This window comes from Urocampus carinirostris, chromosome 16, assembly GCF_059441175.1.
Source record: "Urocampus carinirostris isolate Australia breed hairy pipefish chromosome 16, RoL_Ucar_1.0, whole genome shotgun sequence".
Classification (NCBI taxonomy): Eukaryota; Metazoa; Chordata; class Actinopteri; order Syngnathiformes; family Syngnathidae; genus Urocampus; species Urocampus carinirostris.
The window spans coordinates 28,145,624-28,169,494 of record NC_142364.1 but is presented as its reverse complement, the minus strand read 5'-3'; the positions used below and the strand labels follow the sequence as shown (position 1 = coordinate 28,169,494).

Below are 23,871 nucleotides of genomic sequence, written 5' to 3'. Positions count from 1 at the left end.
GTGGGCGGACGGACAGCCCCGACCCCACAATCCAGCAGAAGCTGAAAAAAATGCATCTGGAGCTGGAAGCCGAACGAGAATGGCTGCGGCTTCATGTCTGTTGCCTAGTCGGGGATAATATCATGGTGGCCAAGCGTGCCGGCGAGCGCTTGGATGCGTGAGTGGACGTGCCGAAGGCTTGGCGTTTGCTGTGTGGACTTTTTTTGTGTGTGTGTGTTTAACACCCGGTGTTTCGAAACTTACCTCTCAAATTTACCAGAAACTGCTTTGAAAATGTGTACAATTTTAAAGTTGCTAACTAATGTTTGGTCTCAGGTTGGCTAACGAACTGCAGGAGAAGAACCGCCTGATCCGATGCCTGCAGAGTCAGGTCCGAGGTGAGAGTCCCAGTAGCTCCCACTCCGATGCGGGCTCCTGTCATGGCAGCCAGTCCACAGAAGGTACAGTAACCCCTTGCTGTTTCGCAGTTTACTCTTTTTCGCTATTTTGTGCATTTTCATTTAGTTCTGCATTCTGATTGGCTAAACTATTGCCCCGCCTGTTGTCTGCCTGTGCGTCAATTAAGTTGCGGCCTGAGTCGACACATAGGTAAAAGAGCTTGATAAACCTACATAATGTACTTGCGATTCTTGTTTTCAATTTTACGTTTTTCTAAAATCCACCACGTCAACTCAATGCCCTGGAATAACAACAGCAAAGGGCCAAAAAGCAGAGAAAGATGCTATCGCCAACAAAATTGGACTTCTCCACCTGCTAAACTTGCTCTGGAGCTACATGCGCTCTATGGTGCTCCCTAATGGAAAAATACATGGTTTCTGTAAAAGGAACCAAACATTCTTAACATTTTCCAATGAATATAGATGGATACAGAATGTATTTCCTTTCTTATAAGGCTTTTAATTGTTTGCAGCTCCAGCCGTATTTTTGTTCAATATGCCTCTTTCATGACATACCCTCTGAAGTAAAATACGTAGTGTCATTATTAACGCCTCTTACAATACATGCAGCAAGATTATTTTTAAAATTATAATTTGACAACACAGAGGTTTGCGGGTTCTGACTACCGCGGGACATTTTGGGGATGCAACCCTGCAAAAAACCAGGAATGATTGTATTCCTTCATTTAAAAACAATTTGGCGTTTAATTAATGCGAAACCCTCAGTCATCAGTCCATCTAATGCTTTGGCCGAGTAAAGGTTGAGGACCATTATTTTACATGCCTATTGACCCTTTACACAACACCTGACCTAACCACATGACGACACCATGACGGACTACAGTAAACATTGTGTGAGGCCAGTAAACAGTAGGCAACAACAAAACACCATTGGTAATGACTAGTCAAACGAATATTGTGCAGCTGTCGGATGAGTTGTCTCACCTCGTCGGAAACCACAAAGAGAGCTATTTAGAGAAACTGAGGATAGCATTAGCAGAGCTAGCTACAGACCCATACAGTCTTTCTCCTTACATATTCACACATCTTAACAAATCGTCTGGTATGCCTGACTTCAGTCCACACCATATTTTTAATGGAGTATCCCCATACACCAGTGCTAATCTAAAAGCTCATAAAAGTCTGTATGCTTATCAGTTCGTGGTGGTACCTTCCCGGTGCTGAGTGACGCGGGAAGGTACCTCATTATTGCAAAGGTGAGACACTAATATTAGCGGTGTATGCTAATATGTTTTGTCCAAGGTGCCACCAAATCTCAAATCGACTAACCTAAACCTGCTTAAATTGTTTAAATCATTTCCTTTTAGCTACAGTAGCTAAATTAAGTGCATTTGGCGTGACACATTGTGGCTAATTTCCACTTCCCTGGAGAATTTCAACCCCCTTTAGGCAAACTCGTCTTTTTTTTGTTTGCATGGTGATCAATATCCCTTATTAAGAACATAGTACAGACTATGATTGTGACACTCATTGTGTTTGAAACGTAGCGTAACGTAGCATAGGAAAATCGAGTGTGCGTTCACGCTACGGGGAGTGAGATTATTTTGCAAAATTGATTGGAAATACATCAATCATACCTTGTAAGCAATGTTTGCTGTAAATTCTGGAATAACTTGAGCGCTGCCAGTCCCTTTGTGTGATTTGCAGATAAACATCACCGTCTTTTGTTTTCATCAAAACGGATATGATAAAATTCCAAATCGGACCAAGAACCTTACTTGATAGCTGTCAGCCTGCCAGTGTTGTGCTTTGGCACAACACCAGTCCCTACATTTGACTGCAGATAAACATTGCAGTCTTCTGTCCATAGCAAAAGGGGATTATATTCCTAATTGAACCTTGGCCACTGCACAGCAATAAAACACCATTGTAAAAAGTCGTGCTTATATTCTTCTGTCATGGTTTAGTATTTGTTTCAACTCAAATGCTCAATCAAGTGCTGTGTGCTAGGGTGCTACTTGCCATCCGACATGGCTCTCATTCTGCCAAGGAAGGCAACGTCGCGTGCAAAGGGTCAATGGTGTCGAAGTGCACTCCAATTTTGTCCCCTCTCAGTTTTAATGTATAATATGGTAGTATGATATACAAATGTACTCACTTTTTTTCCACTCATGGCCATTGTGATGCACTGAGGTGCCCCACGCAGAGCGAGGAGGCCGCAGGTATCGTCTTTCCTTCCCCTACTTTTTAAAGTTGCATTATTAAGTTGCTCCTATCGGGTTCTGGTAAAGGGAGATAAACTAACAATGACTGCTGTGTTCACGTGCAGGAGAAGCTGGCGATATACGGGGCATCCATGGCAACCAGGAAGCGGGTGGTCGGTCGGCAGATTTGCTAAGGGAGAATCAGCTTCTTCACGAGCGTCTGGAGAGCAGCAAGAAGCTAAGCGCCAATCTACGCAGCGAGCTCGACCTGCACCTCTCTGTCATGGCCCATCATCAGTGCGACAAGGAGATCGGGTCGGCGGAAAACGATTCTGCAGCAGTGCGCTCCGTCAACCCAGGTAGTCTCAACCATTTTTACTGAGAGATGGACTTTCTCAAGTCCAATATAATAATTGTCTGTTCAGTGCTGATGGAATTAATTACAGCGTTACGTCTTCATACAATAACTTTTTAACACGAAAATTGTAATGTAATTTTGTAAGAAAAATCCTGCTGTCATCTTAGACCTGCTGGCTGAGCATCTCGAGGAGATAAGAGCTCTAAGGCGTCGTCTGGAGGAGAGCATCTCAACCAACGACCGCCTCAGGGAGCAGCTGGAGAACAAGCTCGCCGAAGTGGAGAAAGACGCAGGTGATTTCTTGCTCTCTTCCTTGACTGTATTTTTCGACGAGGGAGCTCTTGTAGTAAAAAAAATGGATTTGTGTGTGTGTGTGTGTGCATTGTCGTAGCCACCAACATTTTTATCCACAACGAAGAGGACCAATCTCAGCTGACCAACGAAGTTCGCTTCCTGATGGGTCAGAACCAAGCCCTGAAAGAACAGCTCAACCAGGAGTCAAAAGGTAGACTCAGCACAAGTTTAGTAATGCGAGCGTCACGCCACTCGGTCGCACTCCTGCAGAAAAACAGCGTCAAGCTGAGAGACTGCGGGAGAACCTGGTGAGGCGCGGGGCCAAGCTGGATCAGAACCGAAAGGAGGCTGAGGTGCTGAGACGGGAGAATGCAAGATTGCTCCGGACACTGCGAGCCAGTGAAGAACAGCTGTACAGGTATGTTGCGAATTGTTTGACAGAATATTGAAAGACAATCATAATTTCTGTTAGCGTACTTGCAAAATAGAAAAGCAGTGCTCCTAAATACAAATGTACCACTTCATACGGGCACTTTTAAATACATATATATGACTGTTTTTAACAAAAATTTTGCTTACTCTACGAGGAAAAATCCTGTTCACGAGCAGTCTCAGAAGCTACCTCTAGAGACCGCTCACCACCATTAGCTCTGTCCAGTTTGCTCAGGCACCCTATTCCACGCCCTTGGTTATACCTCTAGAGTACCTGTATTTTGTAGCAAGTTTTTTTGTGATTGCATCTTTTTAATCGCATAATATAACATCTCTTTTTTGTGACCTTAGCCATGATTTCCGGAATGGGAATATTTAAGGTGTCATGGAAAAAAAGGGACCATCATAACAATTGAAATTAAGCAAGAAATAATAGAAAAATGCAAAATTTGTTTGTGACCAAACCTAGGAGTAGAATTAGTAGGCAGCGAGTGCCGATCACAAAGTCGCAAGTTTTTGCTGCTGCTTCAAAAAAAACTGCAATGAAAAGGACTAATCAGAGTCTACAAAGGAGATTCGAGAGGTGCTGGCTAAGTGTGAAGAAATTGCTGCTCAAAAAAAGTGGCGACTGGTCTTGCGGCAGCTCTTAGTAATTATATTAGCCCAACACAAGGGACATATTCCCTTGAATACTTTCATTTTGAGAAGACCTGTAAAAAAGTGATAGTGTTGGGAGTCCATTTAGAAGGGCATAAGAAAACGATGAATAAGAACTCTTCTTCGTTCATTTTAAGATACAGTAACTTCAAGTTTAAGTGTACAGTGTGTACATATTATCGAGTTGTATGCCGTCACTCCTTTGGCAACCCAACACTCCCCCCACCTCTACTTTCGCACCTTTAGGCCAGGAACACACGTTCATTACAGCGACTCCTTCATAACAAACTAACATTTTATTTCATTAATATCTATCTTAGAAAGTTATTTTGTGATTTTTGATTATAATTTGAATGTGTTTTAGTGATCCTTTGGGAAGTCAAAGACAGGGTTATTAGCTTTTAAGTATCTTATATTGGGAAAATTTGCAATTTGATCTCTGAGCATGATCTTAGAACTAATTAAGCTCCTATGTAGTTATCACTGTACTAAGAATCTTCCGTTGTTTCCTACTACTCGATAGCAAATTACAAAATACGCATGTTCATTTTTAAACTTCCAAAATCGAAAATAAAACAATAACAGGCAATGCGCGTATTTGTATTTACAATGTTGATTGTTCCTTGGTTATGGATGGATGCTGTCTGATGGACAAATGCAGGAACAGCATGTTTGATATGCACTTTTTGTGTAAGAAGCACTTCCCATTTTAATGCTACCGTGAAAAAGATTTTTAAAAATATGAAAATGCTCATTTATCCTTTCGAAAATATGTTTTTTGTTTGTTTTTGCTCTCAGCCTGCAGTGCGAAATGGAGCTCCAGCGGCAACATGAGACCGACTCGCAGCGCCTCCTGCAGTCACTCCGCATGGAGCTGCAAGTTCGTGAGAAGATGGACAATAATCAAAGTTAGTTTTTCTTATTTTTTTCCCCCGTTCTTCAAATGTAATACTGTCGACATCTCTTCAGATGGCGTTACGGCTCCATTGGATCTGTCAGAGCTGCTGTCGGAGATCCGCCACCTTCGCCTGCAACTAGAGAGGAGCATCCACACCAACACAACCCTGCGGAAGACAATGGAGGAGCAACTGGGACGGAGGGTCGCCCGCTCTGAAACTGTCAACATCAACTACCTGCTCTCCTCTGCGGGTGAGTGCATGCCCATACCTTGCAGCAGATTAACGGTTTCAATCCAGGTAGAAGGGGTGACATCAGTTTATTTTACCTGATTTCCACAACCATAAAGCGAAATGTACTAAAATGGTGCAGTTTTAGTTGTGTCAGTTGTTGGATTTAGCACACACATGAGGTGCCTCTGATGATAAGGCGCATGTTTAAATTAAGGGTGTCTTTTACTACACACTAAAAACACATTTTTAACTCAAGGTGTCACCTACTACACACCAAAAACATTCAAATCTATGTCCTTTACTACACATCAATGAATTTTAAATAATGGTGTATACTACACACTTAAAACACATTTTTAACAAGGTGTCCTCTACTACACACCAAAAACACCTTTAAATCTTTGTCCTCTACTACACGTCAATGTATTCCAAATAATGGTGTCTTTTACTACACACTAAAAATACTTTTAACCCAAGGCCTCCTCTACTATACCCCCAAAACACATTCAAAACTTTGTCCTTTACTACTCATCAATGCATTTTAAATAATTGGGTCTCACTACACACGTTTAACTCAAGGTGTCCTCTACTTAAACACCAAAAACACCTTTAAATCTTTGTCCTTTACTACACATTAAAAACACCTTTAAGTTATGTTTTCTACAACACACCAAAAACACACGCCTACTCATGAGCCGAGCAAAATCGAGTTTGTTTGTGCTTTATTAAGTATTGATGACAAATAGCACCATTCCCCCAAATCATGTCTTGCTGTTTCTAGATGAAGGAGGCAATGTTCTTTCCAACGGCACAAATGCTCAAGTGCGCCGCCAGGTGGACGGCAGCGGTAGCAGCAGCTCCAGCGAAAGCCTTACAGATGCTCCCTCCCGCCTGGTGCCAGGGCACCGCCTGTGGGCCAACCGCAACGGGCGCCACATCATGGCCCTGGTGGAGGACTACAGCGCCCTCCGCAGGCACATATCGGAAGGCCGCAAGCTGTCAAACGGCATCGATACGCGCATGCAGAGCTGTTTCAAAAAGGTAGCATCAACCTTCAATGATCAAAATAAGCTTTCATAAGGCAAATACATCCACGTTAAATGTTAAAAGAAAAAATACATGTTATTACTCAAAACAAGAAATTAAGATATTTTTTGTCAATATTAGTCTTCTGGAAATCTTTAGCCAATATACCTTAAAAAATGTTTTTCACATATTCTAAACTGTACTACTTGTCTATATTTCTATCATGTGTCTATACTTTTTTTATTGGAAAGCAAATATTATTAACTACAATATACCGTATTTCCCGCACTATAAGGTGCACCTGGTTATAGGGCGCACCCCAAAAAAATAGTTTTTGGTCCTATATTTGACATACATAAGACGCACCGGATTATAAGGCGCTACAATGGGAACATCGACAAAACAGTCAGATAGTTCAGTCAAACTGATTACCCCCTTAACATTCCGAAAGCTTGCAAAGAAGCAAATACGTGTTGAGAACACGGGCGAATGCGGTGTCCGTACGATGCCACTCAAATTCAGCGTTCCAAATATCATTCGGAAGGTTAAAGTCTTGGGATTCAAGAAATGCCAACCATTCCTTAGTTTCTATTTTCTTTTTCGCTCGCAACTTAGCTGTGCATATGACAATAAACATTTGGAATTGAGTTTAATTTAAAAATAGACACTCCATTCCATCCATTATCTGCACCGCTTATCACAGAAACATCGAGTTCAGTCTGAAACAAGATACAGGGAAAATATATAGCCGGAGTAGCTCACCGAAGTCGTTGTGTTCATTAATAATGTGCAACCATGGTCCTCTTATATCCGTGAGTTTAGTAAATACAGGAGAATAAAATATTTACAAATACAGAATAGTAAAAAATGCTTTCTCTGTGCCGTCAACCCAAAATGCTATTCACATTCATCTTTTTCGGCCAATTGTAGGCTTTGTTTTACCGCTTAAGCCTATGCCAGCCTGTAAAATGATAAAAAGGATCCGCCCCTTGACCTCCGAATAACTACCCAATAGTGATCGATTCAAATAATGATTGACACATTGGTTAGCCAATGAAACGCTGGTAAATAAATCCCAGCATACACCGCGGACTACTTAGCGTTCGAGGGAAAATCTAGTCGGTGGCTGCAAGTTAGTTGCAAGACTTTGCGACTTAATATTGATCCATAAATAAGGCGCACTGTATTATAAGGCGCATGGTCAGCTTTTGAAAAAAATAAAGGCTTTTAGGTGCGCCTTATAGTGCGAAAAATACGGTAATATAAATATGGACTACAGTTTGCACCTGATTAAAAGCCTCAAGCTCAAATTTAAAAACAAAACTCAAGCTTGATCAGCCATATGAACCCATTCAACTTTCATTTCTTACATCGTAAGCCGGGCACACACCTGCCACCTAGATTCCGGTTTCAGTTCTGCTCCAAAATGTTGACATTTCGTGTTTTCAGAACATATGACTATCCAAGATGGCTAATACAAAAACAAGCACATTATTACTACTGCGCCAGAAGAAAATGTGAATGAGTGCTGCGCCACGTAATATGTAAGCACTATGTTTTCAAACGACAGCACCAGGGCTACCATGTAGTGGAAAATAGTGCCAAATTGTAACAGACATGGAAGTTGACTTTATGTTGTCATTGATGGTTGCCCCAGTAACAGACCAAATTGCATTTGCTTGTTAGCGTTCCCCAACAATTAAAGGAAACTTCAGCAAATAGACGTTGATGATGATGTTACAGAAAGAAGTGTCAGTGTCAGTGGTGTTTTTGATAAATTACTTTCACTTCTGTTCAATTCGGATGTTTAAATAGAGGACTTTTGTGGATTAAAAAGTTGAGATATCGTTAGTATGTTGTAAATATTGTCAAACCTTTTGCTCCTGGTACGTATTATATGAATAGTGTTGGTACAAGCTTTGACTAATTTATTCTATAGAAGGGTGTCCCATATGTTTCCAGATGTTACCAAGTGTTTTGAGCGCATGCAATGTGGAAAAGAGCAGCTCGCCGTTTTCCTCTATGCTGCCATGAAAAAAAGAGAATAGACCACACTGTATTTATAGCTGCAATGTTTACAATTTAGAGAAAAAAAAAAATTCAAAAAAAGCTGCGGTTTGTTGTCTGAAATTTACGGTATGAAGTCATGTCACAGTATGTGTTTAGCCCTTAACGTTCTGATGGCCTGTCATGCCTTCACTACATCACCAGTCACTAGGATATGTCAAGCCACATATTATTGGAAAGCTTGGGATTCAAGGCATGATTACCATTTCAAATTATACTCATCACAAAAACTACACTGTCAGCTGAAACAATATACACGAAAATATTAAAGCCATGATAGCTCACAAATAAGTCTCCTGGTCGTCAGCTGAATATAGGATTCCTCGTAAGCATGGAGCATTCAATTTACTTTATGTCTTGGATTCAAATTATGGACTAATTTATAATAAAATGTGAATTTCCCTGCGGGGATGAATAAAGTATCTAATTTTACAGGAATGTTAAGGGGTTATTATAAATAGAAAATAAATAGTAATATGGATGAATGTTACAATTACTCAGCTTATCAACAACACAAATATACTGAAAAATGGCATGCTTTTTCAAATGTATATGCATAATTTTTAAATTTCTTGAGGCCTAAAAGACTCTCACGACACACTGGTTGAAACTGCTGTTTTCTAATGTCATACCTTTTAAGACCTTCGTAAAAAAACTCATCATTTTTTTTAGGCATTGGACAAAGAGAGTGTGAAACTGCTATCAGGCGACATGAACACCTTGCAGCAGGTTCTGGATGAGGCCGATCGCCTTCTCAAGTTGGCGTGGAGGGTTACCCTGCCATCGACGGGTGCGGCGCCATCTAACTCCCAGCAGGTATGCAGACATTCGACGAATAATTCCGACACCGCCGAACGTCTACGGTGCCTGTCCATAGGACGAGTTGAGGAAGGAGATCTCGCGTCTCAAGAGCAGAGTGTCGCAACAGGAACGAATGCTGAGCGGGGCGGTCAAACGCCTGCGCACCACCAACCAGCTCAAGGAGGGCATGGAGAGGGTCATCATCGACCAACGTAACTTTCTCACACTCGAATTGCGGGGGGAAAAGCGACAGCATTGCACAAAAGCCGATTATACTTTCTGTGCTTGCAGTGTCACTCACCCAGGGTGTGTTAAAGAAAGCGCGCGGGAATTTAGAGGTGAGTTCCACAAACGGAACAGATACTCACACGTGCGAATACTTGATCCAGTCAATCACTGTTGTTTTTCTAATCCTACGCTCCCGTAACGTTAGAAAAATCATGGTTTCCTTTTTGGCCCACAAGGCCCAACTGGAGGTCAAGGTAAAAGTTGTGCATGACCCCTGTCTTGCATGGGCGTTATCATGCATCGTCATGGCAACAGCATGCGTATAAATAGGCTGCTGCGTCTATACGCGTTCTTGCCCAAAGCTAAATGAAGCAAGGCCCTGTTTTCACCCCTCAAACGTTATTTCCTTAACTGACAGTGTTTCCCATTAGAATTTGTGGGTGGACAGCCTGTGCTCCTAAAGCTGAAAGCAAGTTCAATTTAAGGCTTCTTTTTTTTGAAATCGACAAAAAACACAATTGAAAACATACCAAAATATCTTTTATCTGAATCACATGAATTGGAGACAATTTTAAACAAATATTTTAATTTTTTGTTCCGGTTGAGATATTTCCATCTGAAAAACAAGTTTTAGACATGGATAATAATTAAGGATGTTTACGGTGCATCATGGATCTTCAGTCAAAACTGGCAGATAATAAATGCCATAGAACTCTTCTGCTTACATTGATAAGCATTTTTATCACAAATCATGAAAAAATACTTATTAAATATTTTGTTCAGACAAATATAAATCTTGTGTTTAAATTTTTAAAATTTTTGAAAATTGGAGTTAAGACATTTTAATGCAATCTAAGGCCATATTTTTAGAATTATGAATTTAATGTTTTTGAGACTTTTTAAGGATCAGTGGGAACCCTGACAGCCAGTACATTTTTAATTCAAATGCATCAATCAAGCACATTTTAGAGCATAATCAAGAAGCTCGATTTACAATTGTGTGCCCCTATAACTTTTTCAATCATAAATACACTAGTTATGAAATGGAAACAAGTCACAACTACAAAGCGAAATAAACGAGACAGTTTACTGCAAATACAATCTGGTCATCATCTAATTGGATTAACAATAAGTAGTGTTCCGATACTGTACAATTCGATACGAGTATTTATTTTAATTGAATGTAATACTCATCAGGGATTTAGTAAATTACACTATAATAGATGAGTCCTGAGTGTGATTGCTGCTATGATAGATAGCAGTTCTCCTTCGATGGTCTACAACCTACGAGTTGGAGACTGTGTCCACCAAAGCGTTTCCTTGCTCTGAGCAATTTCTACGCTTTATTGAAAACACTGGCAATGCGACGAAACGCTATGCAGGCTTCCTGCACAAAACTCACGATAAACATATTTTTTGTGGTCACTGAGAGTTAAAAAATGGTCAACCTGGGGAAATTGGCGCCGCTCATCAATGTCACATTTTACCCTGCTGTCTAATCACAGTGCAGGCGGGGCGGGACGAAGACCGCAAATAAAGTAAGTGCGCGCTTTAGCATGGGGAGAGGCTGTCTGACAGATATGTTGTTGGTATACCTGCCATTTTCGCTTGCTATCATTTATTTACACAGAGGCCCCTACCTACTTCGCGATCCGGCTTCCGCTGGGAAAAAATGGTCTATTAGAAAGGAAATCACACTCTGGGGATTTCAACATTTCGTGGGATCTCTATTGAAAAATATTCTGTTTTAATAATACAAGTTTGAGACTGGTGGGACCAATTTAACCCCGGTCGCTCGTCAGAATCCTATCAATGGGAAACACTGCTCAATATTTTTTTTAAAATGATTTGGCAACTTTAGAAGTTCTATTTAAGTTGACACTTTGACCTTGTTCTGTAAATCACCGACATTGCTTTTCCAACATTTTGTGACCAACTCCAAAATGTTGAGCTTTGAATCATTATTGGCCTCACATGTTTTTTTGATGACACGATTTTGCATTTGTCTTTCAGGAGATGCCTGTAAATGGCCAATAGGAGGCGTTGAAGTTTACTCTTCAGAGTAGTAGTCATCACACTTGTTGTTCTTGCCACTTTAACCTAACCCTTTGTTTTATTTTAATTTTTATTGCACAAAAAGTGGCTTTTAAGCGGTATAGGTACTTGTTTTATGTTTTACATCTGTAAATAATTGTTCTTTGTATAATGCATGTAAAAGATGTATATTTTGGATACTCCCCTCAATTGTGCTAAAAGCAGTAAAACAAAGTTTGAAACATGAATCCAAAAAATGTTTCTTTATTGGTATTGAAGTACAAAAACTTAAGTAACATAGCTGCAATGTCACACATTTAAGTGGTACTTGAAAACGATCCTTAAGAGTGACCTATATAACTAGGCCTTGTTTTGAAGGGGGTTTGTACAACACATTTTCAAGTCAACACTTATCTCTGCACCAGTCGGACAAAAGCCTGCACAAGCTGGATGATAGGCTCTTGAGTTTCAAGGGCCCCTTTAGACCCTGGGGTGAGTGGTTTGGCCTGGGGCAGGCCCAGTACGGCAGAGCTGCAGCTCCCTGGGGATGACGGCGAACCGCGCCGGAAATACCGAGACAGGCTTGACAGAACTGTGGTCTGCAACAGCATTCAAAATATTATACATTTTAAAGAAAATATCCATAATGCAGTGGTCCCTCTACATATTGGAGAAGTGTTTCAAGCAAAAACGTATTCCCAAAATATGAGAAAATCCAAGTTAAAGAAATTTCCAAACGCTTACCACTAGGGCTGCACGATTAACCGAAATCGAATCGATATCGCAATGTGACGTAGTGCGATGGTGTAACAGCAAAACACTGCGTTTGTTTCAAGCATTTGTAGTTTTAGTTTGTTATTTGAGTGATTGGTCAACAAGAATTCTTACATTTTGGGTTTAATAGCACCAGCCAATAAGGGCGAGACAGTTTGCAAGACATGTGTGAACGACATTGATAGGCTGGTGTGAGCTGCCGGTCAGTCAAACAGCCCTTGCACCGATGGCAGCCGCAGCTCTTAGTAGTGAGTCGTTACATCGAAAATAAATCCATTAAATATATCGGACTCTGAGGAAAGTCGGTCAAGCGCAAGGGAAAGCTGATCACCAGCGGGTGTTCCCTGGATTTTTATCACTTCCGGGAATTGACTGAGGCGGCGTCAGAAGGAAAAGCTAACAATTCAAGCCAACGCTAGCAAACGTGGCTTGTCACCAACGCCAGATCGATAAGGTCATATGTCAAAGTTCTCCCCCAAAACAAAACGAGCACAGAAATGCACTTTTCTTTTAAAATCACATAGGAATTGCCATACATTTTGGATCAATGAGAGAGCTCAAGGGTGGGTATATTAAAACAGGTTGTTATTATCTGAAGGATTAGGCTCTCTCCCATGTTCTCCTTGCAAGTTCAAAATCCATTGATGTATTCTCTCCTTATTTTGAGTGTAAATTTGGGTAAACTTTTGTTGTATTGTGGTCAGTTATTGCTAGTTCTTTTTTGTAATTTGTTGTCGTATTTTGCTTGTTTCCTTTTAATGTAAATTTTGGGTTGTTTGTCATCTTTTGGGGTTTTTGTCCTACAGGTTCTAATAGTTTTCTTTTTCCTTTTGTCTTTTGTTTTTTTCTGTTGCCTTTCTTTGGTTTCCACACCCTTGAGAACTGATCTATTTTTAATTAAAAAAAGAATGTCTCAGACGAGAGTCCGGAGAACAGGTTTGCATTTCTTATCAGAGGTTTGGGTTCTCCTGTTTTCCTTGCAAGTTCAAAATCCATTGATGTCTTCTCGCCTTATTTTGAGTGTGGACTAGACATTAAACTTATCGACCATTTTTTTTGTCAAATCACCTACACTCTGAGGAAATAGTGATACCAAAGCCACGGAAGAGTTTTTGCTTTGCTTGACTAATTTCTGAAGTTTATATCCCGCAGCAAGTGTTTACCTACAAGGCGAGCCTTTTTGGATGGGGAAGATAATTAGGGCAGGACATGACATTCATCACCACTGAGGAGAAAAAGCTACCAGCCCATAACCCTGTGAAAGATAGTCTTAGCATTGTGTGCGAATGCCAGTGTTGACTTCAAAGTATAGAGGCTGCGCAATTCAAAATGAGCAACTGCCAACTTCTATGGTTAGTGCTCAAAATAAACTCAAATGTATTTACTATAAATTGCGACTGTAAGCTGCTACTTTTTTGCTACATTTTCAGCACTAAATATGGTGCTGCTATTTCTTTTCGTGGCAACACCAAGGACCCAACGAGCTTTTCTCTTCCACAACAAATGTGCTCTAAATACAAAACGCCACAGTAAAATCTGAAAACATTTATGGCTGTTTCTAGAAAAGAAATTAGTCGATGTTTTAGCCAACATATCATACATAACACCAAAATAGGAGGTTTGATGGTACTTTATTCAGGCCTGGGTGATATAACGAAAATTATGATCTAATCGTCGCCACAATAAATGATGACATTTGATAAAAGTCTATAATTTAACCTGTAGAGAAAAAAGGGGTTCTAACGAAATGAACACAAGTTCCAGACCAATATTCAGAAGTGGAAGGTGACCAGGACGAACTAATCTTTGCGCAAGAATAGTGACTCAGAGTGAAACCGGAAGGACTAAAACACGATCAAACTAAACAATAAAGAGACAAACACCCAGCAGACCCATTCAAAGCAAGCTGAAAGAGTTGTAGACAGGAAACGCCCCTCATCTTCAGTTGTTTGGAGGTATTTTGGCTACTTAGAGTCTGATTTAAAAAAAAAAAAACATAGCAGAAACCCAGCGCTGCATGTCGACAACATGTGCAAACCAAGACGAACAACTCAACAAACTTATTCCAACATTTAAAACAGGCGTTCCGTAAAATATGCGGAAGGAAATACAATTAATTTGCGACTGCTAGCGGATCTTTAACAAGCAGTGAGCGACAAATGGCTGACTAGCAAGGCTATTATGTTATATGTCAAAGTTCTCCCCCAAAACAAAACGAGCACAGAAATGCACTTTTCTTTTAAAATCGCATAGAAATTGCCATACATTTTGACACGCGACTTCATGCGCCCTCCCTAGCAGACTGAGATCCGTACTGGACAGCAGAACCCCCCTGGTGGTCAGCAATTACGATTTCGGCCGAAACAAATATCAATAACGACAACCGAAGAAGAATATAACCACAACTTTTTACAATGGTGACTTTTTAAAGGTTGTAAGTCAGATTTGGAATTACATCTCTTTAATGAGGACAGTGATGTTTTTCTGTAAATAGACTGAAAGGACTGGTGTTGTGCCAAGGCGCAACACTGGCAGCCCAGAATTTGCGAAGTACGTTTGATGTGTTCCGAGCAATTTTATGTTAAGTAGGTACGAGTCACATCAAAGACACTCAAAATAATAACTAGTGGTAACTAGCTACTTTAGCGTCTTACCATTGGAGTTTCTTACTACGTAAATGGGCTGCTTTTATTGTGATTAGAGAGATTCAAAACAGTAATCTTGGAAGAAAAAAACTTGTGTGCTCTACCATTAAGCTTATTTTGCTGAAATGAAGGGCTAAATTCCCAACGGATCAAATGAGACAAATGGTTAGAAGAGAAACGTCATTTCGCCAAAATAAGTATTTTCGACATGCTCAAAAAGTGATTTCTATACAAGGAGCAAATGCCCCGTGCCTTACTGTTCTATCACATTACCACATGTCGGCTTTATTAGATTTAGTAACTTTGGCGCGAGCGGAACCGCAGCGGTGCATTTGTAGGCAAAACAAAGCACAGTTGCACTTACCAGCTACGAAGAACTGGTAAGCATCCATTATAAACCTTTAGACCAGCACTGGTGTATGGGGATACTCTATTTACAATATAGTGGTACAGATGGTGCAGACTCAAGACTGGCACAGTGGATACTTTGCTCAGATATGTGAATATGTCAGGAGGACGACTGTATCGCTCGCCAGCTAGCATTGCTAATTATATCCTCCATTTATCTAAATAGCACTTTTTGTGCTTTACGACTTGGTGAGCCTTTTCATCTGACAGCTGCACTATGTACGTTTGACCAGTAATTGCCAATAATGTCTAATAGTATAGTTTTTTTGGTGTTTACCGTTTACTGGCCATACCCACTGTTTACTACAGGTGACTACCGGCCCTCATGGTGTCGTTACCTGGTTAGGTCACGTGTGTGCTAAGGGTCAATAACTAAATATTTCCTCATAATTGCTATCTGACTCTCAGACAGTCGGCATTTTGAATAGTCACGTTTTTCGAAAACACATGACGTAAATAACTTCGAGTGCAGCTTTAGGTGTGCGGGGGCATATTTTCTATTCATCGTATTACTGTTTTTTAAGTTCAATCACTATTTGAGTGTGTTTTTAGGAAACAAGAAGTGTTATAGCATTATAGGGTTAAATTGGATGATTTTGGGAGGTCGAAAACTGACTGAATAATTTGCTATGGTAAAATCAATTTGAGATATAAGAAATTTTATAAAAAATATTTTTTTTCTCTTATGTAAAGGAGCCACTGTATAAGGATTTTAGAGCAAGGTGATCTCACCAACTCGGAACTCAGTTCCTGCTTGAGCCGCTGCTTGTCTCGCGTTGAGACGGCTGAGTCTTTGAGGCTTCGCAGAGCTTGCGAGACCAAGACGTAAAAGCAGTTCTCCATGGTGAAAATCAGCAGGGATCTTAAAAAAAATTAAAAATACAAAAAAACAAGACAGAAAGATGCAATTTTTATGACTTATTCAGAATGTCCTCGTCACTGGCTCCTGTGACAGTTCCTTACTTGAGTGCTTGGATCTCTTCGGAGGCAAGCGTGACGATGTTGAGTGAAGCAGCCTCCTTCTTCTTCTCCATCTTTCACAAGGTGAAGAAACTTGAGTCCAATGTACAGTTTCTAGCGTTTTTTTAAAGTATGTGGCGGCTTACCTCCGTGAGCATATTGAGTGCGACGTTGACGGTGGCCAGCAAGGTCCCGAAGGACGGCGGCACATCCGAATCAAAGGCCGGAGCTGTGAAGCTCTGAGCAAACAGGGTCCGATACGAAGACAGGTCTGTGCACTACAAATAAAAGTACAACATAACACAAACGCATTGAAAACTAAATACAGTGGCACCTCTTATTCGAGTACCTCTAAAGACATTTCAGTACAAGAGTTTTGTTTGCAATCGAACTCTTGCTCCCTCTTACAAAGGAAAATCTAGTTCAATAGCAGTCCCAGAGGCTACTACTAGAAACTGCATACAGCCAGCATCAGCTCATCCAGTTTGCGTATGCAAACTACTACAGGTAAAAGTATAAACATTTGTGGTGTCTTTTTTAGGGTATTCATTTAAAGTTGCAGTAATTTTAATTTTATGTGTTCAATAAGTGCTTACGAATCATCAACAGTTTGCCGATCTCATACCTGTTAACCTACTCTACTTGCTCCCCTTATTAATTATTGTAAATCCATCTTATTAAGCAATAATAAACTTAATCAGGACGATGCGTTTTATAGCTATTAAGGGTTCTCGTGGATGCTTTTGGAGGAAAAAAGCAGATCAACTTTTGATCACTGCATATCGGGAAAATGTGCTCGCTGGACGAGCAATTCAAACAACAAGCACGATCCTGGAACAAATTTAGCTCGCGTGAGGAGGTACCACTGCACTCTAAGTTTAGAACAAGTCGCTACTATTTTGCTCCATTTGAAACACAGCAACTTAAAATATGGTGCAGTATTTCATTTTTTTTTTACTTTTTCTGTGGTTGCACAGAGGAAAACCGCGTGTTGCCCTTTTCCACAAAACACGTGCTTAAATTGGTTGTATTATTAATATTAATTTTAAAGCTCTGATGAAAAGGAATCTGCAAAGTAATTAAAAAGTGTAGCTCCAAGTGACCAATTATTGGTGATGCTTGGTTGTCAAATCAAAACCTATGACGTCATAATTTGCTATAATCAGTTTGATAATAAAAAAAAAAAATCGGTACAATTATTATATAATGCTTGTATTAATTAAAAAAGGCCTTAATATATTATTTGTGACTTTGTGTGTTAAGTCTCCCCCACCATACCTGGCCAAGTAAAATCTCCTCGCAGTTGGGAGTGAAATGTCGCAGGCAGGCGAGCGTCTTGCTGAGGAGCTTGAGCAGAGCGCACTGCACAGCCAGCACAGCCTTCTGCTCTACGTAGTCGCGCTCACATCCAGCTGGATCAGCAGACCCGGATGCTTCCTTAGAGGGCGTCTGAGGGGGGCACTGTGTTCTCGGGAGTTGCCCGGGGGGCAATGACTCGCCGTTTTTTGCCTGGAGGGATGTCAAGTCACATTTATTTGTACAGCCCGTTATCACAAAATGTCTCAAAGGCTTGCACAAACCACCATTAACACATTCCATGATCTCTAACCTACATGAAGGCAAGGAAAAAAAAATGAAAAACTATCCTGTCGAAGATTAGAAAACTTGAGAAGGGGTCACAAATGAGGTATGATTCCCCTTTAAGGATGACCAGGCTGCATTGGATGTTGCTAAGGTATCCACATTATTGACACAACAAATTTAAACAGTGGTAATCATCAATGTTGGGAGTAACGCATTTTTTATTTTTTTGTGACTCAATCGCCGTTACATGTTACCTTACTCCACTACTTTTTAAAAGCAGAACATGAGTTACAGTAAATTCTATTCATTGATGGTTCCCTAACACTTACATGGTAATAAGTACCTGATTCCGCCAGCAACACAACGCTAAACATATCAACATGGTAAGGCTGGGATGTTAATAACTAACTACAAAATACATCTAAATACAGTTTCGGTGGCGCCGTCCCAAGCACAGAGTATGCATTCACCCTGCCAAGCTGCATTTATAACTATAAAATAAGATACTAAAAACAGGAGCCAGTTAATATGCACATATTTGATGATGTGTCCCCAGCCGCAAATCGTAGGTAACGTGTGGTGAGGGGCTTATACAATGGGACATACGTGAACACAGAATTTACGGTATAGGAATGCTGATTTTTGGTATATCCATTTGTGATAACAATTTTGCAATACAACATGCCTAGAGAGAACAAGAAAATGTCTTGAATCATTATCCAGAATTCCAAAAGGAAATATTTGAATGGTTCAAAAACAGAAGACACAATTACAGCTATGGAGTGCCTCATATACTAGCTTGCAATCTCAAGATAAGACATATGAAGGTGTATTAGCTTCCACAGGTTGGTGTAATCATTTTCTTCTATTTCTTTCATTATATTTTTAAGTAATTTGTAGGTAGATAGTTATTTTCAGAGTAACACATTATTTTTGAGAGTCAGTAATCTAGGTGACACAATTACCTTCGAAATACAGTCACTATTTGAGTGTTTTAGGTGATTATGAAGTGTTAAAAATTGAATTTTAGGAGGTCAGAAAGTGATCAATTAGATTAAAAAGAGAAATCAATTCAAGGTACAAGAAATTCTATTTACAAGCTCAACCGGGAACAAATTTTTCCTGCTGTTGCGTGCGCCTCACCACTGTATCAAATAACTATTGGGGGGATAAATATCTCACGATTGTCTTTGATATTACTACTCCATTCGTGTTTAAAATATCAATTGTTTTAAGGTTTATGAATTCTATTAACAGCATTTTGCAAAATCTACATCAGGTTTACTTTCCATTTTGACAATGTCAGCATGATTTGTGCCCAGTGATCTGCAACGAGGTTCATGTCTGGTGAGGAACAGTAAAAAAAAAAATGAACCTACATTTTGCTCATCATTTGATTGGTAGAGTATGAACATGAAGAGTATGAATCTATCTATCTATATCTATATATATCTACATATTTAATTCTTGCCTTTACTCATAAATACACATTTTCAGTAAAAGCATTAGCAGATAGGTAATCTTTCATTAGGGAAACGAGAAAACCATTACTGATGTCTTGACTTGCTGTTGGGTTGCCAATACTCATACTAATATTCTTTGGGGCTCAGGTGTGCGCAAGAGACTTGCATGCTTTACTTTGGATCTTGCAGGCACTCAGCACAGTCATACTATACAAACTAATTTCAATTCTAATTATAATACGTTAAATGAATCGAGCGTGTGGGGCTGACCTGGAGGTAGTGGTATAGCAGCTTGTTGCTGTGCAGCAGGTACGTGCAGGTCTGACACAAATAGCACAGGTTAACCTGAAATCACATTCACATATTTCAAAGACGGTGAGTGGATATGTTAAAAACAGCTTCTTGTGCCAACCATCTATTGCTTTTAACGATTGTAACACGGGAGCGCTGTGGTGCATTCCTGCCATTAAGGTCAAGAGAATGACTACATCATGTTTTCCAATTTTTCGGGTTTCTTTACCCAAATGCATCAGAATATATGTGATTGTATCATAGTCATTAAACCTCTTCAATTTTTAGGGAAGTTATGAAAAAGATCAAACAACAAGACAGTTGTAAACTTCTTCGTGACTTAAGCAACATTTTTTTCTTTTGTCAATAAATAAGTCAAATAATAAAATTGACGGCTTTTTAACACTTGATTGCGCACATAACAAGACCAAAAGCATGTAACAAAAATTAAAGCAATTCACCCACACTTTACTCAAATGCAGTACTAAATCGTACTTTTTGGGGAAAAACTCTTTGGAAATTACAATTAGCAGCAAAATCGACTGCTGATCATTGCTATATTTTAAATGAGTACACAACGGTCAAGAAAACAATAAAACAATATATAATGATCCAAACAATACATCAAACAAAGAATGATGTACAATGTTCGTGTTATTGACACATTATTCTGTTTGGGGTTTTTAAGGGTTATTGTTCCATCTTATTTATTCATTATCCATTATTCGTTATCGGTCAGTTCATAATACGCTACAAAGCCTAGGGGTCGGGACCCTTACTCTCAGCCAAAAGGCCAAGCTAAGGTCCTAGCCCTAAAGCCTTGCTGCGATCATTGCGAATGCACCGTTCCCGGAGGTACTGCAATACCGGGCCGAAGCGTGGAGTGGACAGAGCAAGCTCTTATTCCATCTCCGGATTGCAAAAATCAAAGATCGAGGCTGAACTCAGTTCAACAACCACAGCCAGCTTTGATGGAGGTTTGTTTACCTCCCAGTCCACTTGTAGATGCACCTTCTTTGTCTTTGACTTGTAATCCTTTTTACATGCCGTGATACATTTTAAGGTGCTGGTACAAATGACGGGCAGCACGGCGGCGCAGTGGTTAGCGCATGTGCGGCACAGTTCACGTCTTGGGAACCTCCTGCGTGGGTTCAAATCCAGCTCCAGACTTCCTGTGCGGAGTTTGTATGTTCTCCCCGTGCTTGCGTGGGTTTTCTCCGGGCACTCCGGTTTCCTCCCACATTCCAAAAACATGCATTTCAGGTGAATTGGCCGGTCCAAATTGTCCCTAGGTGTGAATGAGCGAGTGAGTTGTCTGTCCCCGTGTGCCCTGCAATTGGCTGGCAACCAGTTCAGGGTGTCCCCTGCCCACTGCCCGATGTTTGCTGGGATGGGCTCCAGCACCCCTGCGACCCTACTGAGGATAAGCGGTGTAGCTAATGAAATGAAGTACAAATGACTTGTGTTTCGTCTGGACCTAGCGACTACCCGAAAGTAAATTTTGCAACAGGCGTTTTCTTCTGTTCCACGTCCGCTTCAAATAGTTCCAAACAAGTGATGTCAAAACGGAAAGTAAACCTTCTTCAGTGCAATTTTCATTTCCTTCTTGTTTGTTGACTCTGGGACTATGTTTACGGAGTCTGCCATGACACTCAATGAGCTCACACGGTGATGTGTCGGTGCTTTTGAAACTCGAACAGTAACAATTGTGGTTGGCCAAAACTTCATCACTCACTAAGAAACCTTCTGACTTCGACTTCGGACAGCCGCCCCCCTATTGTCTCCTTCTTCCTCACCGCCCCTCCAGACCTTTCCACCCACTTTGGGAACCACTGTATTATAATAAGAATGTTGGCAAAAAAAAAAAATGGGACTCATTTCTTTTGAAGGGTGTCATAAATGTTTACAGACATCACAGCGATGTTTTGTATTTAAAGCGCATGTGTTGTAGAAAAGAACGTCTTGTGGTTTTCCTCGGTAACGGCATGAAAAAAAAAAGAATAAACTGCACCATATTTAAAAAGCTGAGTTTAAAATGTAGCAAAAAAGATTTCGCTCCAGAATATACGCAATATATATTTTTTAAAGAATATATTAAAAAATAAATAAAGTGCAATTCCTCATTTTTATGAACGATTTTGCATTTTATCAAATGGCGCTAGTAATATAATGCCTGAAATTATGTCATTTTCATTAAACAGTGCTAAACTGTGACCCCATGTTCAAGCTCAGACTTGCCTGGACATCCTGAAGCAGCTTGGGCAAATGGAATTGCCACCTTTCAGAAAAGCTAGAGAGTTGCAGCAAAAAGCCGACTGTGTGATCGGCCTCGTCCAGACATGCCAAGCTCTGCACTGTGCGCACCGCGTTCAGGCACTGCGCGAGAAAAAAATAGCGAATTAGCGGTTGTGGCCAGCCGCAGACGTCAAGTGGCACCCGAGTACCTGCAGGATGCGTTCCTGGTGCACGCCCACAAAGTCCAGCGCCTCGTTGATGAAGTTGTAGCGCAGCGTCTTGAGGAGACTCTCCATCAAGGACACGCACAAACGGTAAACGCCTGGCCAGCAGGCGCAGTCTTGAGACTTGCGGCTAAAACTCTGCTCAAAAGAGGGAACCATTTCACACCGCGGGCCAAAATAAAAAAATAAAAAGTGTACTACCTGTGAGGCGCTGTTGTTGGAGAAGTCATAAACGGCAAGTAGGGGGAGACAAATAGTCTGGACTACTCCTGCACTTGCCACAGCTGCTGCCCCCTACAGGTTGGAGAGATAGCAATGTAAAATTGTTGTTGTACCCTGTTTTGAAGGGCTATGTCAATAAAGCTCCCGTTTGCTCCGACTTTTATTACTCCGCCTCAGACTCCCGTTCTTACACGCTAAAATTCTCATTTTATCTGTGTGGATATAAAATATGAATTCAGGTTAAATCAAAATCAGGCGAGTTATTCATGTATTTTCTACTCAACATCATTTTGAGGTCAGGGGGTCTGAGAATACAGGACATCAGCTAATCCGGATACTCAGAAAATCGGGATTATTTTCCCGGTCCATTTGAATCCAGATCAAAAGAGTTTTAATGTAGTAACAGGATAGATAGATGGATAGATACTTGATAAGTTGTTACTATAGAAGTGCATAATTTCCAGTAATTAGAAACAAAAAGTAGCTCTTAGCGTGAAAGAGGTTGGAGACCCTGTTTTAACATAGTCTGTCTTGCTTTGAGTCAATAGGTGGCACGTTATGTTTGTAAGGTTTATTATCATTAATAAGGGAAGCAATTGGCCGAGTTTAACAGGTATGCAATTGTGTAAATATTGCTGTTCGGACAACATGAGAGTGCCTTTCTACCCTTTTTCAAGTAAAATATTTTTCTTAAATGTACTGTGCTTGAGAAAAATGTTTTGATAACCTGCAAAAAAATAAAATAAAAGTAAAATTCAAAAACAGTAAATTTTTAACCCATTGGCAGAAAGTATTTTTAGCACTGTAAGATAACTAATACTTATTATAAGTACTAGTGATTAAACGATATGTTTTTTCAGAGCAAGTACCAATTATTAGTATTAAGAGGAGGCCAATAACTGATATTTTGAGCCGATATTAACCTGCTCAAAAACTTAAAAATTGGCATAAGAATTTTTTAATAATGCAAAGATTTTTTTTTTATAAATTCGAATAAAACTTAAATAGCTTTCTGAAAACCTTTACAGTAAATAAATTAGAATTTCAACACAAATAACATGACTAATACTTAAATCAAAAGCTAACAGTGCAAGAAATAAAATTAGGCTTAGCAGTCACTTGTATAAAAAGGTACATAAAAACATAATTAGCTCCCTGAATTTTTTTACAACAGCCTAAATAAATAAAATACAACAAAATTAATATGACTTAAATTGACTTAAAACAAATGTAGTACAGAATTTCAACAGAACTCGCAAATTAAAGTGTGGGCACTCATCTTTTAGAGCCAGATTGACGAACTAATGTAAGAGCTCAACACTTCCACTTAAGCATGCTTTTTATGCTCTCAATCACACACATACACGCTTGACTGACAAACTAATGTTAGGATAAGAGCTAATTTATAAGTCTCCAACTGATGGTACCTCCCTAAA

The 23,871-nt window shown here is 40.0% G+C and overlaps 2 protein-coding genes and 1 pseudogene across 7 annotated transcripts in view; 1 reads left to right on the top strand and 2 right to left on the bottom strand.

Moving 5' to 3' along the window:
- cdk5rap2 (CDK5 regulatory subunit associated protein 2) overlaps positions 1-11,886 on the top strand; it is a 47,859-nt gene extending 35,973 nt beyond the window's left edge. For 5 of the 6 annotated variants that reach the window (XM_088320145.1, XM_088320146.1, XM_088320142.1 and 2 more), the window contains 13 exons: positions 316-440; positions 2,728-2,961; positions 3,128-3,253; positions 3,352-3,465; positions 3,525-3,672; positions 5,142-5,251; positions 5,313-5,492; positions 6,255-6,514; positions 9,239-9,382; positions 9,444-9,579; positions 9,659-9,705; positions 9,801-9,849; positions 11,609-11,886. In XM_088320145.1, coding sequence (XP_088176271.1) covers positions 316-440; positions 2,728-2,961; positions 3,128-3,253; positions 3,352-3,465; positions 3,525-3,672; positions 5,142-5,251; positions 5,313-5,492; positions 6,255-6,514; positions 9,239-9,382; positions 9,444-9,579; positions 9,659-9,705; positions 9,801-9,849; positions 11,609-11,661 — 1,726 coding nt within the window. In that variant the 3' untranslated portion in view covers positions 11,662-11,886. The remainder of the gene's footprint in view (positions 1-315; positions 441-2,727; positions 2,962-3,127; positions 3,254-3,351; positions 3,466-3,524; positions 3,673-5,141; positions 5,252-5,312; positions 5,493-6,254; positions 6,515-9,238; positions 9,383-9,443; positions 9,580-9,658; positions 9,706-9,800; positions 9,850-11,608) is intronic. The other variant, XM_088320143.1, reaches the window with a different exon arrangement.
- nup188 (nucleoporin 188) overlaps positions 11,878-23,871 on the bottom strand; it is a 39,538-nt gene continuing 27,544 nt past the window's right edge. Inside the window, exons 35-43 of the mRNA XM_088320148.1 lie at positions 22,415-22,507; positions 22,199-22,351; positions 21,993-22,130; positions 19,734-19,808; positions 17,695-17,925; positions 16,563-16,694; positions 16,420-16,490; positions 16,189-16,318; positions 11,878-12,228 (exon numbers count right to left, since the gene is read on the bottom strand). Of these exons, the coding sequence (XP_088176274.1) occupies positions 12,040-12,228; positions 16,189-16,318; positions 16,420-16,490; positions 16,563-16,694; positions 17,695-17,925; positions 19,734-19,808; positions 21,993-22,130; positions 22,199-22,351; positions 22,415-22,507 (1,212 nt within the window). The 3' untranslated portion in view covers positions 11,878-12,039. The remainder of the gene's footprint in view (positions 12,229-16,188; positions 16,319-16,419; positions 16,491-16,562; positions 16,695-17,694; positions 17,926-19,733; positions 19,809-21,992; positions 22,131-22,198; positions 22,352-22,414; positions 22,508-23,871) is intronic.
- LOC148350943 (U2 spliceosomal RNA) lies at positions 20,588-20,724 on the bottom strand (annotated as a pseudogene).